General features: G+C 39.1%; 1 protein-coding gene across 12 annotated transcripts in view; it reads left to right on the top strand.

Moving 5' to 3' along the window:
• The window catches only part of CNOT4 (CCR4-NOT transcription complex subunit 4), a 102455-nt gene that overhangs the window by 51300 nt on the left and 37400 nt on the right, over positions 1 to 13755 (top strand). For 11 of the 12 annotated variants that reach the window (XM_087766163.1, XM_087766164.1, XM_087766162.1 and 8 more), the window contains 2 exons: positions 4959 to 5202; positions 12673 to 12870. In XM_087766163.1, the coding sequence (XP_087622289.1) occupies positions 5029 to 5202; positions 12673 to 12870 (372 nt within the window). In that variant the 5' untranslated portion in view covers positions 4959 to 5028. Of the gene's footprint in view, positions 1 to 1132; positions 1182 to 4958; positions 5203 to 12672; positions 12871 to 13755 lie in introns of those variants that run through there. The other variant, XM_087766166.1, reaches the window with a different exon arrangement.

A 13755-nucleotide genomic window follows, 5' to 3' on the forward strand; every position in this document is an offset into this window, starting at 1 on the left:
TACTGAGCATGATGTCGTATGGCATGGCATAGCCCTTTGGCCAGTCTGGGTCAGCTGTCCTGGCTATGCTCCCTCCCAGCTTCTTGTGCACCTCCTTGCTGGCAGAGCATGGGAAGCTGAAAAGTCCTTGACTTAGTGTAAGCACTGCTTAGCAACAACTAAAACATCAGTGTGTTATCAACATTATAACATTATTCTCTTCCTAAATCCAAAACACAGCGCTACATCAGCTACTAGGAAGAAAATTAACTTTATCCCAGCCGAAACCAGGGCGTGAAGTGTGGAAAGAGAACTGATCCTTTGGCAGGGTGGGACTGGGGGTCTTGGGGGGCTGCCTTCCCTGTGGTGTTACGCAGGCAGCATCCGCAGTGTATTTTTGAGACTTCTTGGGGCTGATGAGTTTCAAAAGATACAAGGCCACAAAAAAAAGCATGAGTTTCTGTTTGCATAAGTTTAATGAGCCCTTACTAAAGGTTTGGTGCATAGACTCCGACCTGTTTCACTTCAAGTGTCAGGTATGTTTGAACTTTAAGTGAAACATTAGCTAACACATGTCTGGATTTTTTCCTTCAAGAGGCCCTAAGTTTCCAAATATTTTCTGGGATGTGGGTCCTTTACTCATGTTTTTCATGACTAGATTCTGACAACTTTTGGCTGTGAAACTTTCAGTGTCTTGGAGCAAGTAGCAAGGCTGGATTCAGCCAATCATGTGAGGGGGAGAATGTGTCTATCCCCTAAAGCTGGCTGCCCTCCTGGGGGAGGACTTAAACTTTAAGCCACACGTTTACTAAAATGAACTGCTAGCAAGTGGAGATGTTTTGGTGTCTGCTATGGGGAGATGAGGGGTAGTGTGTGTTAAATCGGTGCACTTGAGGAAAAAGGATGGATAACAAGCTAGTTGTTTCCCCTGCCCCCTTTGTTTTATGACCCCTTTTAAAATTAAATAGGGAAGATAAACTGCTGGAAGCTAAACTTGCTCACCTCAAATGAAAAAGGGAAAGGCAATGTCTGCATCATGATTTCAGTCCATTTAGTAGCTATACTAGAAGTAAAAATGTGTTCAGGTGAGTACCCTCAAATAGTAGGATCTCTTTTTTTCCTGACAGCAAAATTTGGAGGATTTCATCAAGAGAAACAATTGTACAGTGAAGCTGATGAGACACAGCTGTCAAATCCACTAAGTAAGCACTTTCAAAAGTTAATGAAAAATTATCTTTTTTTTTTTTTCATTTTGCATGTGTGTTTGGAAAAGAAAGGAACTTATTAGTTGGTATGGTGGAAGGGATAAAACAACTATATATTTCTATATTTTGGTTATTACCTATTACAAATTCACTAAATCTAAAAGATGCTGCTGGACATTGCCCACCTCCGCTCCATCCCTGTGTGTATGAATGTTTTGGCAGAGTCTCCTGTAAACAGGATGTGGAGCTGTCGGAGCCCTGTTTGACTGCGGTTGTCGGTGTTTTGGAAAGCGTGTGGACAAATTATAGCGGCTTGCATTGCGTGTGTACACGTGCGCAACCTTCCTCCTTTTCTTCTCCTGAGATGCTAGTTTGAACTTGATCGCAAAGATGAAATGCTCTGGATTAAACACAGCATGTAATACTGCCTTTTGGGTTTTGCCATCACTGTGTCACTTTTACTGTGATGTTAATCTTGAATTGTTTGGAATAGCCTGAGAGCTGACTATTACTCTGTGTTTCTTGGTAGCACTATGTGAACAATGCATTAATGATGCCTTACTATGCATGTTATTCTGGTTTTGAAAAAACAAGCATTGTTCTGATGCAGAGTTGAGATGCAGACCCTGATACATAAACCCTCCTGAAATGGAGACACACTTCAGTGGAGAATCTCTAAATGGGATGCTTGAATGGTCTTTTCCCAAGTAAATATTGCCTCTTACTTAGTTTCAAGAAACATGGCACACAGCTGCTCTTTACTCCTTGTTGTAAAATAATGGGCCATTTGCTGACTGAAGCAAGCTATTGGCGTTATTGCTAGCAGCTGCTGAACTCTTAGTGTTAACTTAAACAGCTCATAAATGTTAATCATGTTGCAGTTTTGTTAGAGCTTGTCTGCATATCCCAGAGGCACTAGCTAGTATGTCACACTTTTTTCACATGAACTGATGACATTTCTTAGTGGAGATTCCAAATAGTAACTTCATAATTCAGTAGTTTTACTGTGGTGGCTGAAGTTTCTTCAAAACTGCACTTTTAACTACAGCTTCATTAGTACCAGTATAGTTTTATTTAGACGTGTTTCAGTAGGCTTAAAGCTGCTGAGCATGTGGTGGAATGAGTACGCAGTCGAAAGGAATATGCTGTCTGCTTACTGACCTGTCTGGAGATCTGTGACAAAGTCAAATTCAAATCTAAACTGAACAAAATCTGTTCAGTTTATCCCATGCTTTGGTTTAAAGTCACTTTCATATTGTGATGGTCTTGCTGCTATACAAGTGTGATAATTTTACAGGAAATGTAAGGGTTGCTGTAGAAATGTGTGTTATCTGCATAATAAGCAATTAAATAATGTGCTGTGGCCTTTTAACAGCCCCTCCCACTCTTCAGCCAGTGGGACTGTGTTCTTAAAAACAAGACAAAGCTCCCAAACAAACTAATCCTTTCCTTCCTTCAGGTCAGATTCTGCTAGTGTTCTCTGTAGAAAACACTGGTAAGGTCCCAGAACCTGGTTTTGAGCCTGTCAAAATGATTGTAAATATAGCACTAACGAAAGCATAGATAACGAAGTAAAAGCTGCTGTATTATTATAGGAGTTTAACTTTTTTATTTTAATCATTGTGAAGGTCCGAAAGAGGACAGTGTTGTTGCTAGTGCATGCTATATAGAGAAATTATGCTTACTGCATCTAAAATCAGTTCTCTCATCCTTCCTTTTATGTGAGCATCCAGTGGAACTTTTTCCTCTCTAGGGCAGTGGTATATGTCTACCAGAACTGCACTTTGTGTCTAGAGGCTATACTCCCTACCAAAATACTCGAAATTGCAGTTAGTCTAGGCTTCTAGTATCAGCCTGTGAACACAGGTTAACCTAACTACAACATGACCATTCCCATACAAAGCTATATACTCTCTGCTGTGTATTTGGATGGTGCTCTGGTTGTGTGCATGTATGCTGTTCCTCTTCAGGGTTCTCTCCTGGCTGCTTGCAGAGGAATTTCTGTCCCTGAAGAGACGTGCAGGACAGGGACAAGTATTGTGGACTGTTGCTAAACGGATCCTATCCTGTGAGGTGAGAGGTCCCAACTTGAGCTGGAACCTCTTAGACTTTACAAGATAGACTTCATGCAAGGAAGTATAGTTTAGAGTGTGGAAGATCATAAACAGGACTGTGTTTTGTGGTTGCTAAAGTATAAAACCAAAGGTACGTAAGGCTAACATTACAACATACAGAAATTTGTGCGCAAGGGTTTGATCTCAAAACATTCAGTCATCTTATCTCCAAGGACAGGAGTAAATGTCACTCTTCTTTAAGTAGGTGGATGTGAGAATTTGTTTCTGGACTTGCTCCTAAAAGCCTGAAGAAAGATTGGATAGTACACAATCTAGTAGTTTTCGGTTAGAAATGAAACAGAAAACTCTCTGGGAAAGTAGAGGGGATTCCAGATTGTGTGAGTGTGTGGTTAAATTAGAATTGCATGACTGATGTTTTGGGAAAGGCATAATTGTAAAAAGAATTTTGGATTTTAAAAACTTTTGAGATCACTTATTTGTAAAGAAGTGGTGTAGTTCATTACAGATAGCATGACCATCCAGTCAGTGCTGGTCGCATCTTTTTCAGTGCTTTTCAGTTGGTTTCTAGTTCTTTCTCTTTTTTCCCCCCTCCCTTTCTCCAAAAGGTCCACCTGAAAATGCTACTGTTGCCCTTCAGTTCTGTCCTGTGTACATGAATGTCTCATGCAGCAGATAGACAGCTTGCTGAGATTAGATACAACCTCAAATACCCAGAGTAGTACTTAAATGAAAAAAGAAAGAAGAAAAACCCCAAACTGATTTAATGTCTCAGTGACAACTGTATGTGCCTTGTTTTGAGTCTGAAAGTAACTTGTGCTGCATTTTTAAACTGACAGAATAGAAGCATACTCAAATGACTGAGTTCAAGGAATGAGTTAAGAAAATGGTGACCTGAATTTTGGTTCTCTTCAAAATTCCTTCCAGAAATGCCTTATTGTGGCTGCGCTCTAAGTTAAAACTTAAGGTTTTTTTGACCACATGCATATATTTGGGCTTTGGTGTGAATGGGATGCTGATGAAAAGCATAAATGACTTGATGAAAGTTGTCTGACATGTAGAAAGCTGTGTACGTGACAAATCTTGGCTACTGCTATAGTCCTAAGGCTGATCTCAGAGATCAATCTCTGGACCAAAAAATGAAATGGACAAAGAAATGAATCCTGCTGAGTAAGAAGCTTTCCTTGGTTTTGTTTGATAATTCTGTAACCCTACTCAAAAGTCTGAATGGATGACTTAAATGTTGTTCCAGATCTCTGATTGTTCCAAGTCTCTGAGCAAAGGCATAAATTGATCTTAAACATGAAGTGCTGCATTCAAGGATTTTACTTGGGCTTTGTAAATTTCAAGAAAGCAATAGTTAAATGAGCTGGCAGAACTTAGAAGCAGTGTATGGTGTACACTGTTAAGTATTTCTTTGCAACTGTACAGTTTGAAACCTTTGGCTAGTGAACTGCCAAAGAAGTGATTGCGTATCCAGGTAGAGAGGTACATCACTAGTACCATCTTTCATATTACTTGCGTGACTCATGAGTAGGAAGAGACACTCAAGTTTATTAGGGAGTAACTTGTGTGTTAGTAGGTAAGTTGTGTGGGGAGAAGGAAAGCAGTCAAGAACTGAAATATGAAAAGGTGCAAAAGAAGGGTTGTCAGAAGTACTAATCACTCTTTTTTTGTTTGGTTGTTTTTTTTTCACTTGCAGACCTTCAAGTGCTGACCTTCTCGGTCTATTAAGTTATTATAAACTTTTGCTGCTCTGCGAACATATAAAGATGTCTCGCAGCCCTGATGCTAAGGAAGACCCTGTGGAATGCCCCCTTTGCATGGAGCCTCTGGAAATTGATGACATCAACTTCTTCCCTTGCACCTGTGGCTACCAAATCTGTCGTTTCTGTTGGCATCGTATCCGCACTGATGAGAATGGACTTTGTCCTGCTTGCAGAAAGGTAAATATCCTGGAACAGCGGCTTGTCTTGCACATATCACACGGCTCTTGCATTGTGTTGGTACCAAAGACATCCTTTTCCTTCGGGAAAACATTCATCTAGTCATGGCCTAGATCAAGGGTGAGGTGTTGGATCTTTCAGATTCTATCAGCATATGTGTCGAAGCTGTTGTGCAACGGCTAGTCTTGGTTTGTTAAATTCAGAACTGGATTAATAGGGGAAGCTGTGGATCAGAACCAAGGCATGCTGATGCTGGGAGAACTGCCAAAAAAAAAAAAAAATTCCTTTGAGTTGGGGTGCTCATGCATTGACAAAGTCTTTTCAGGAAGGACAGTGAGGATTCCAGCATCAGGGGTTTGCTGAGGGCCAAGGTTCAGCTAAACTAGCAGAGCTGTCTGAAGCAAGTTTCTAAAGCACCTGCTTATTTTGTTTGTGGCACTGGAGCTTTTAATCCATATTTTTCTGGACACTAAACATGTAAAACCTTTGGAAAATATATCCAATGGTGTTAAACTTTAAAGTATTTCAAAATCTAGGCTGAGTCTATTTGTCTAGTATTCTGATCTTGTTGCCAAATGCTTAAAGGTAGTACTTTGAAAGTCACACTTAATTTCTCCTTGTCTCTTAATTGATGTCTGACTGATACTTTGGTTGGCCACAACTGTAAACTTCAGCTTCACTAAGTTGCCTCTTTTTCCTTTGAATTATTTTCCTCCTCCTTTTAGTGTTTTGCTTAACCTCTTTATTTCCTTATCTTCAGTGTTTAATAAAATTCTTTCTCAGTATCTTCTTCTCTTTAATGACTTCCCTTGATTGTAACTTTCTTGCCTGGGCTTCCTCTTTTTGTAATTGCAGCTCCTTATGTCCCCTCTTTCTCCTGGCATTTAATCGTGATCCTATCCTCTGTTTATGCCTTTGTTGGCTTCCTGTCTCATAGTACAGCTCCCTTCTCAGATCCTAAGTAATCTTACTTGGTCTCACTATCTTTATTCACTGCCATAGCTTTCTATAATTTTCTTGCTGCTCTTTTGGGCTTTGGCTACACTAGAGCTATCACTGCTAACCTGTGTTTGGATGCCTCTGCAAGCCTGAAGGCTATCCCAATTTGTTAACAAATTGTGTAAATTTGCTGCGATATTTGAGCTGTATGTTCTACAAGGAAGATCCACCTGTCATCAGCCAAATCAGTCTCCACATGTGCTACCTGCTCTAGATGACACATACTGTATAGTAATTTTCATAGTACAAGCAAATTTCTACTCTTCTGGTACAACATGAGATTTCTGGAATTTCCTTGTCTGTGTAAGTCGCTTCACTTACCTGGATTTATTACACTGCTTTTTGCCAACAACTATTTGATTCATCTCTGGCTGTTCATTATTGGAAGCTTGTGGAATATATCTGAAAAATCACAAAAGCAGCATGCTATTCACTGCCTCTGGGTATCTGAATTCTTTGAAATATGGATACTGCCACAGCTGAACTTCTTAATGTGGAACAATCTTGGTGTATGATTGGACGTGCAAATATCTTCCTCAATTGGATACAGTTTGCTCAGAAAAACAGTTTTGGGAGAAAAGCTAGAATGAGGGCTACAATCGGAATGAAGCACACCGACTGTTCCAGGAAAGGAAAGAGACCTCTTCTTTCACAATGGACGAGGATTATCTTCTTGATACTTTCTTCATCCATGGACTGCAAGATGTTCTTGAGTAGGGCTGCAGCTATATCACTGGATTGTAGGAGACTTGCATGGAGGAGGCTGAGGAGTACACTCCTTTTGTGGCATAAACAAAGACATCGTAGCGCGGAGTCCCCATCACGATCTTGGGAATAAATCATTTCGAGCTACACAGTTGATGGCAGCATCAAATAAGACTGAAGAAGCCACCTTTTGAAGTGTGCTGGACCTTCTGAACCAGGTATGTGGTTTTGTGTGCAGTGTGACTCAATAGTTCCTATCTGTGTGTAGTAAGGTTTCTGGGGAAAAGATCTAAGCAGTTTTCTATTTCATATCTACTATGGTGTGTATTGGTTGTGACAGCTTAAAATGCTGAAGCGCAGAAAATGGCAAAGCAACAAAATTTTTGCAGGAAAGTTTATAGTAGGTACTATGGTTTCAGTAGGAATGTCAAGTTTGTAATGTGTATACCAGTGCAGGATACTTACTGCAGAATGGACTGTGAATAAACATATGTTAAAGCAAGGCTGAGTATGTTATGCACAATTACATAACAGAAAACTGCTATTTGTGCCAATGGTATTGAATGAAATGTGAGTTCTCCAGTGGTTTGATCACTAGTCAGTGGAGAGGGGCAATGAAGAAGTTCCCTATCCAGGGATTTTGGTTGAAAGGTTTGGGGGAGATTTTGGAAAAGTCTATGGTAAAATAGTTTGGCTATACACCATAGTGGCATCTATGCCATTAGTTGGATAGATCCTACCTGTGCATTGCATATATACTGTTATTTTCCTAAGCTTCTCTAATTTACTTCTAACTGAAAAGATGTTAGCTTGCAGTTTTTTCTGCCAATATGAATGTGTTCACGTGGATTGAGTTAGTGTGTCTTAAGCTTCCTCCTGTTAGTAACAGTAGCAGACAAACATTTGCTTTGTTTTGATTTGTGAAAGTAAGGTGCTAGTACGAATTTAACTTGAATGCTGGTTGGAAACTAGTACTTGTTAGTCTTAACACATTAAAAGCTTTCTAAACTTTGCTGAATCTTCTGAAATAGTCGGAAATTGTTTCTGTTTAATTCATTAACTACAAAAAGTATTTCCTTGAAAAACAGAACTGACCTGCCTTGAGTTCCTGATGCCTTTCAGAATTGTAGGTGTAGTCAATTGTAAGATGCTAAGCAAGCCTTCCTGTTTTTTCCAGTCAATTGATTTCTTAACTGGGAGTGAAATAGCTGCTAACTAGTCAAATCAGAATGAAAATATGCTGTCCTCAAAAGAGACTTCTGCAGCCAAAAGCAGTCTGGTCACCAGACTTGCTGGTTCTGGTTGTAAAGCCAGTGATTTTTATCTTTGCAATGATTTTTCTTTTTTCTTTTCTTTAAAATTCAGTGGCCTAGGTACTGTTTGTCACATGAATAATACGTACCATTTCAGTTGCTTGTGTTGCTTTAATAGAGTATAGCCCTCTCAGACCTTAGTGTCAACTGTTGCAATTTTAAAATGCAACAATAAAAAAGCCTAGCTCCTTCACATTTCTTAATTGCTTTGCTCTTCCACCAAATAATATAACTTCATACACAGCTGTTCCAGTTGCGTGGCTTTGCCTTGTTCTCAGTTCCTTGATTTAGCAAGCTTTATTCCTCTTAGCACCTTACGTTAGAGGTGGAGAGAAATAGTAAACTGCTACATTTATGACCAAGAAACTAACACGTTTTAAGCATGGTTTTGTCCATGTTTCTCCTACTCCTGCTTCTGTGTAAAAGGAATACCTGGTCTTAATGCCTGGTCTCGAAATGTCAGTTTCCTCTGGTGCTTTTAATCCCACAACTGAGTAGTTTGGTGCAACAATTGATATTTAGAAATATATAGGAAATTACTGGTTTTTATTCTTGATATAAATAGTATGGTGTATACTGTGCATAAACCTTATTGACTTTCTCTATATTTCTCATTTCAGAACCTATTCGGTAGCAAGGCAGCAACTGGGAAATGTTGGTACATCCATTGTGTGGAAGGAATGTGACCCATCTGGGAATGACAAAAGCAAAGTGCTTGATAAATCCCAGCTCAGCTTTCAACAATTGGGAAAATGTGGGGGAAAAAGTCTGAAAGAAAACAAAACTTAAATGGCAAGACAAACTTAGTCAGGAAGACTGAGAATTCATCAAGGGCCATCTCTGATTAAAGAAACGAGACTACAGAAGAGACATTCAAACTTTTGATGAAGTTCTTGTAGGACTACCGGCAACTTGCAGTTAGTGTAAACAAAATCTGGTCATTTTCCATGTTGGCACATCTTGTTCAGGTGGCTTCCATGGTTTTTGCTGAAGAGGATTTGTATAACTTAAGTGGAGGGTGTCAGCTAAACTTAGTCCGTGAATCAGTGATATTGATGTCTCTTAATGTCTTGCATCTGATAATAGATAAATGCTGATAACACTTGATGTAGTTACTTTTGCTTGGATCTCAAATCCTCTCCCAGCTAAGGAATCAGTGATAGTACATTAAACAAGTATGTTATGCTTTTTTTTTAAAAAAAAAAAAAAAAAAAAAAAGTGGTCATGTCAGTAGCGTTGCCACTTCAGCTCTTGCAAGACCTGAGACCTTCCGGTACATGTGCTCCTACCCCTATTTTGTAGAGTTGGACAGAGAGTAAATACCAGATGAAGTGGTACTGTGAGATACACCAGCAGTCAGTCCACCTTGCTTGTCTTTCAGGGCCGTGTTCTACCAGCCTTCCCTGCATGAGTTCTGTCTGTAGTTGAACTATCACCTGAGTTCATGAACTTCAACACTGTGGGAAGCAATCACTCTGAAGATGAAATCATTTATTGTCCTATTTGTAGGCTGACTTTATGTCCTTATTTGAAAGGACCAGGATTTGTAATACTTTTTTTTAGAATTAGTTTCTGAAATGTTGGTGCTGTGCTTACTTGACTTCCTCCCTCCTTATATGCGCAATATCTCTTCTCTGTCATCATGCCACACATTATATATAGATAGGAAAATTATCTATCGCTTCTTAGGATTGGGTTTCTGATTTATTCTTGGGATTCAAGAGGTGCACACAGATTCATTTACAGGTCCTGCAAGTCAGGATATCCAACTACTCATATTCCTTAGAACTATTAAACATGTCATAAGTGATAAACATACATATGAAACATTTAATATCTAATACAGCTCTACAGTATCTAGCAAGAACTTTTGATGATACTGTTGCTCAAACAAGTGCTGTTTATCCATGGTGGCAAATCAACTGCTGCTGCTTCTTAATGATTGAAATCCTTCTTCAGGCAGTCTCGTACCTTCTGCTGAGATTTCTTTTCCCTGATTCTGAAGTTGCTGTTTAGTTGTGTGCCTCTCAGCAGTTCTTGTGCTCTCCTGTACAAATCCTAACTACTAGTTTTACTATGGACAAATAAACATTCTGCTCAGGGTTATGCTTGAGCTACCCGGGATGTTTCCTGACTAACGTTCAGGACCTCCAGTAGCAAATAGCTGTACAGAGAAGGAACATACTGTCTGACTTGCTTCTCATTTGAGAATATGCTCTGAATGTGGCTATACTTGGCAAGAAAGAAGCTAATGAACTTTGGCACTGTTGCTGTAGTGTTCTTGGGCCTTCAGGAGCCTTACTGGACCTACTGTAAACCATGCATTCATTTCTTGTGCAGTACCAGAGCGCAGCACGCTTGCAAGCCTTGCCTTGCATAGTATGGGATGTGGAGAAGGAATTAATCTGTGAAAGAATGGATTGTGGGTATGATACCACATCACTTGATGTAGGGCAAGCCATTTCATTTTTGGAACTGTATCTACCTTATACTGGTGCATTTGTTTTCTTCCCATTCCTACCTGAACTCCGCTTGACTGTGATAACTGAATTAACTCTTTTTGCTGAGCAGTCTTTCCCTTCCCTAAAACAAAACAATATCTATTCTTTATTTTACATGACTGACTAAAACAGACTTTGAGAAGCTCTTTAAATAAGTGAAATGCCTTGCAGAATTATTCTGCATCTCTGAAGACCTCATGTGTACATGTGTTAAAGCTCAAGATAATCATTGCCTATGGCTAATCTCAAATGACCTTACTAACAGGTCGTTGCTGTTCATCAAGTACATTGTGAAATCTGTATAAGGTATTCAGTGTTACTTGTGAATAACATAACTTCTTAAGAAACAATACGGTTTTAACTGTTCTGCAAGGGTAACGTGAGTCCTTATTGTGTTTTCATGTTAACGACTTAGTTGTGTACCTTTGGCTACTGCTAAAGTATCTTACAAATTTAAATTCCTTTGTGATACTAAAAGCATGTTCCAGAGGACCTGGTGTTTAACTATGAGGTGCCATCTGCTGAAGCTGACTGCAGCATGTTTTCAGTAGATGTCTTAAGTATAGCATAATGATGCTGAACTTTAAACTCTTTAAACTGTAAAATGGATCTTGTTTGGGGATATATTCAAAAGACTGCCGGGTCTGAACACTTCGTGACTCTTTCAGTAGTGTCATGCAAGTATGAGGAATATATGCTTTTAACCTAAACCTTATTTTCATCTGCTGCTGTAGATTTTCTCAGGTCATTTAGTACGACAACTAGTTTTGTATTCTACCAGTAACAGAGGACAGTAAGGAAAAAGTTAAATTCATTTTTGTTGGACTTGCACACTGAAACCTTTGGTTATGGTAGTATGAGCAACGAATTCAGTTGAACATGTTGGTGAGCTTAACTTCTTTATCTTAAGTCTTTACCTTAATGCACATCCTGTGTACTCTTCTCATTTTTACTTCATCTCACTGTTCACAAACACTTCTTTTTGTTTAAGATATATTTTTATATACTTGCTTCTGTGCTTAGCATTGCTTTGTATATAAAGTGTGAAATCTAATTTTTCAGTCTGAGAAAACTGGGACAGGTAAGGAATAAGGGACTGCTTTGAGGACTAATCTGGGGCAGAGGACAGTGCCCTATAGTCTACAAGACCAGGCTAAAATAGTGTCTTTATAGCAGTGCTCTGCATGAATAGAGCAATCTTTCTAGGTAACTCTGAGGTCACTTGTATTTCTGCTAGACACTTTTGAGATTAAAATCTACCCTGTTAGGTCTGCATTCAAGGAGTTATCTGTCGATGATAATTGTTGAGGTTAAAAATGCACCTTTGTCCAGGGAAGACAAAGCCCAAGTTCCAAACTGGTACACAAGCATGGCACATACTGTTAAATCAGTATGCAGTAACTGTATTGAAATCTGTCCCTTGACTAAGAGAAGTTAACCGTGTAAAGATTGAGCTATGTAATGGTGTTACTGTCTTGAACTTGGTGGGCCACTGAAATTACATTTGTATTTTGATTTCTTATCCTGTAGTCTTTACTTTGTTTGTTGATAAGTTTAAGTATTTAAATCTATATTAGACAACTAAATATAAAGTGAATATGCAGGGCATGCTTTCACCCTGCTTACTATGCTATGTTAGCAAAATCTTAACAGGATGTGTTGGCTGTCATGTTGCAGCTGCTTGTAGTGTTACCAAACTGAATAGGCAGCTGGGTTAGAATGTGGCTATTGCGCAAATCAGTATTATGTCTATAAATAGGAGGATTCCATGAAAATATGCAAGATGTTCACCTTTCCCAAAGGACTGAATATGCTACTTCTATAATGTAGCTTGCCATAACAATCATAACAGTATCGCAGAAGAAATTTGTGCATTAAAATATTGAGATTAATGATTTTCAAATGCATTGTTTCTTACATGGATTGTTTTTAATGGTATTTGTTATATTTAGCCATATCCAGAAGATCCAGCAGTGTACAAACCACTCTCCCAGGAAGAGCTGCAAAGGATAAAAAATGAAAAGAAACAGAAACAAAATGAGAGGAAACAGAAGATATCAGAGAATCGCAAACATTTGGCCAGTGTACGGGTTGTACAGAAGAACCTTGTCTTCGTGGTAGGGTTATCTCAGCGCCTAGCAGATCCAGAGGTGAGCAGTTCACACTTGCAGATCTTGCTCTTAACTTACTGTCAAGGAACTGTTGGAATACCCTTGTGCCCACCCTTGTCTGTCTCCCTGATGGGTACAAAATGAAGCAGCATTGAAAAGGTTCACTGCTGCTGAGGCCCCCTCTTCTTAAGGGAATCTACTCGGCTTCCTACTCCAAAATAAACTCTCTAAGTGTTTGTCTTCGCTTTTGGGAGTACGGATGCTCTATTTTTTTGTTAAGGAAATTGTTCCTTGTATTTGTTTAAAAAGCTATTTTGTTAAGCTAAAAATAAGCCTAAGGATTTTTTTAGGTATTCATTTTCCTAGGCTGGATCTGCTGGCACTAGACAGCTGTGTCATGCACAACCAATTCTAAAATGGGAGCTTGGTTGGATTATGAAGAACAAATATAAAATGTAGCACAAACCTGTAAGGACAGAAGAAAAAAGCCAACACTTGAAGTGCAACTAGGAAGGAGCATAATGGTGATGTTAGTTCAGGGGGGAAAAAAAAAATTAGTAAGAGGAAGACCCAGGAAAGAGTTGGCTTGCTACTCTGCATCATCCAAAAGAAGCTTTTCATTTGAGAAAACTGATTTGTGTTTTAAAATGGTTTATTTACTTCCATCATCAGTCAGCTGCAGGTGGCTAATGTAATTAGTGCTAATGAGTAAAAGTACCTTGAATTAGAATATGGTGGGAATGTACTACAGGATAAGATAGATGTCTTCAAAACTACTGTGTCAAGCTAAATTCACCTGATTGGACTAAATTTTCTGGAGAAATCTAAAATATAAGTGAGTATGGGCTGCATTTTGGTAGACTGGGAAAGAACAAATGTAAAAAGCTGCTTTTTGTGGAGGGGAAAAAAGAGGGGGATATGAAG

The sequence above is a fragment of the Nipponia nippon genome, unplaced genomic scaffold, assembly GCF_047370975.1.
Source record: "Nipponia nippon isolate SJK-2023a ecotype South Korea unplaced genomic scaffold, ASM4737097v1 scaffold_3, whole genome shotgun sequence".
Classification (NCBI taxonomy): Eukaryota; Metazoa; Chordata; class Aves; order Pelecaniformes; family Threskiornithidae; genus Nipponia; species Nipponia nippon.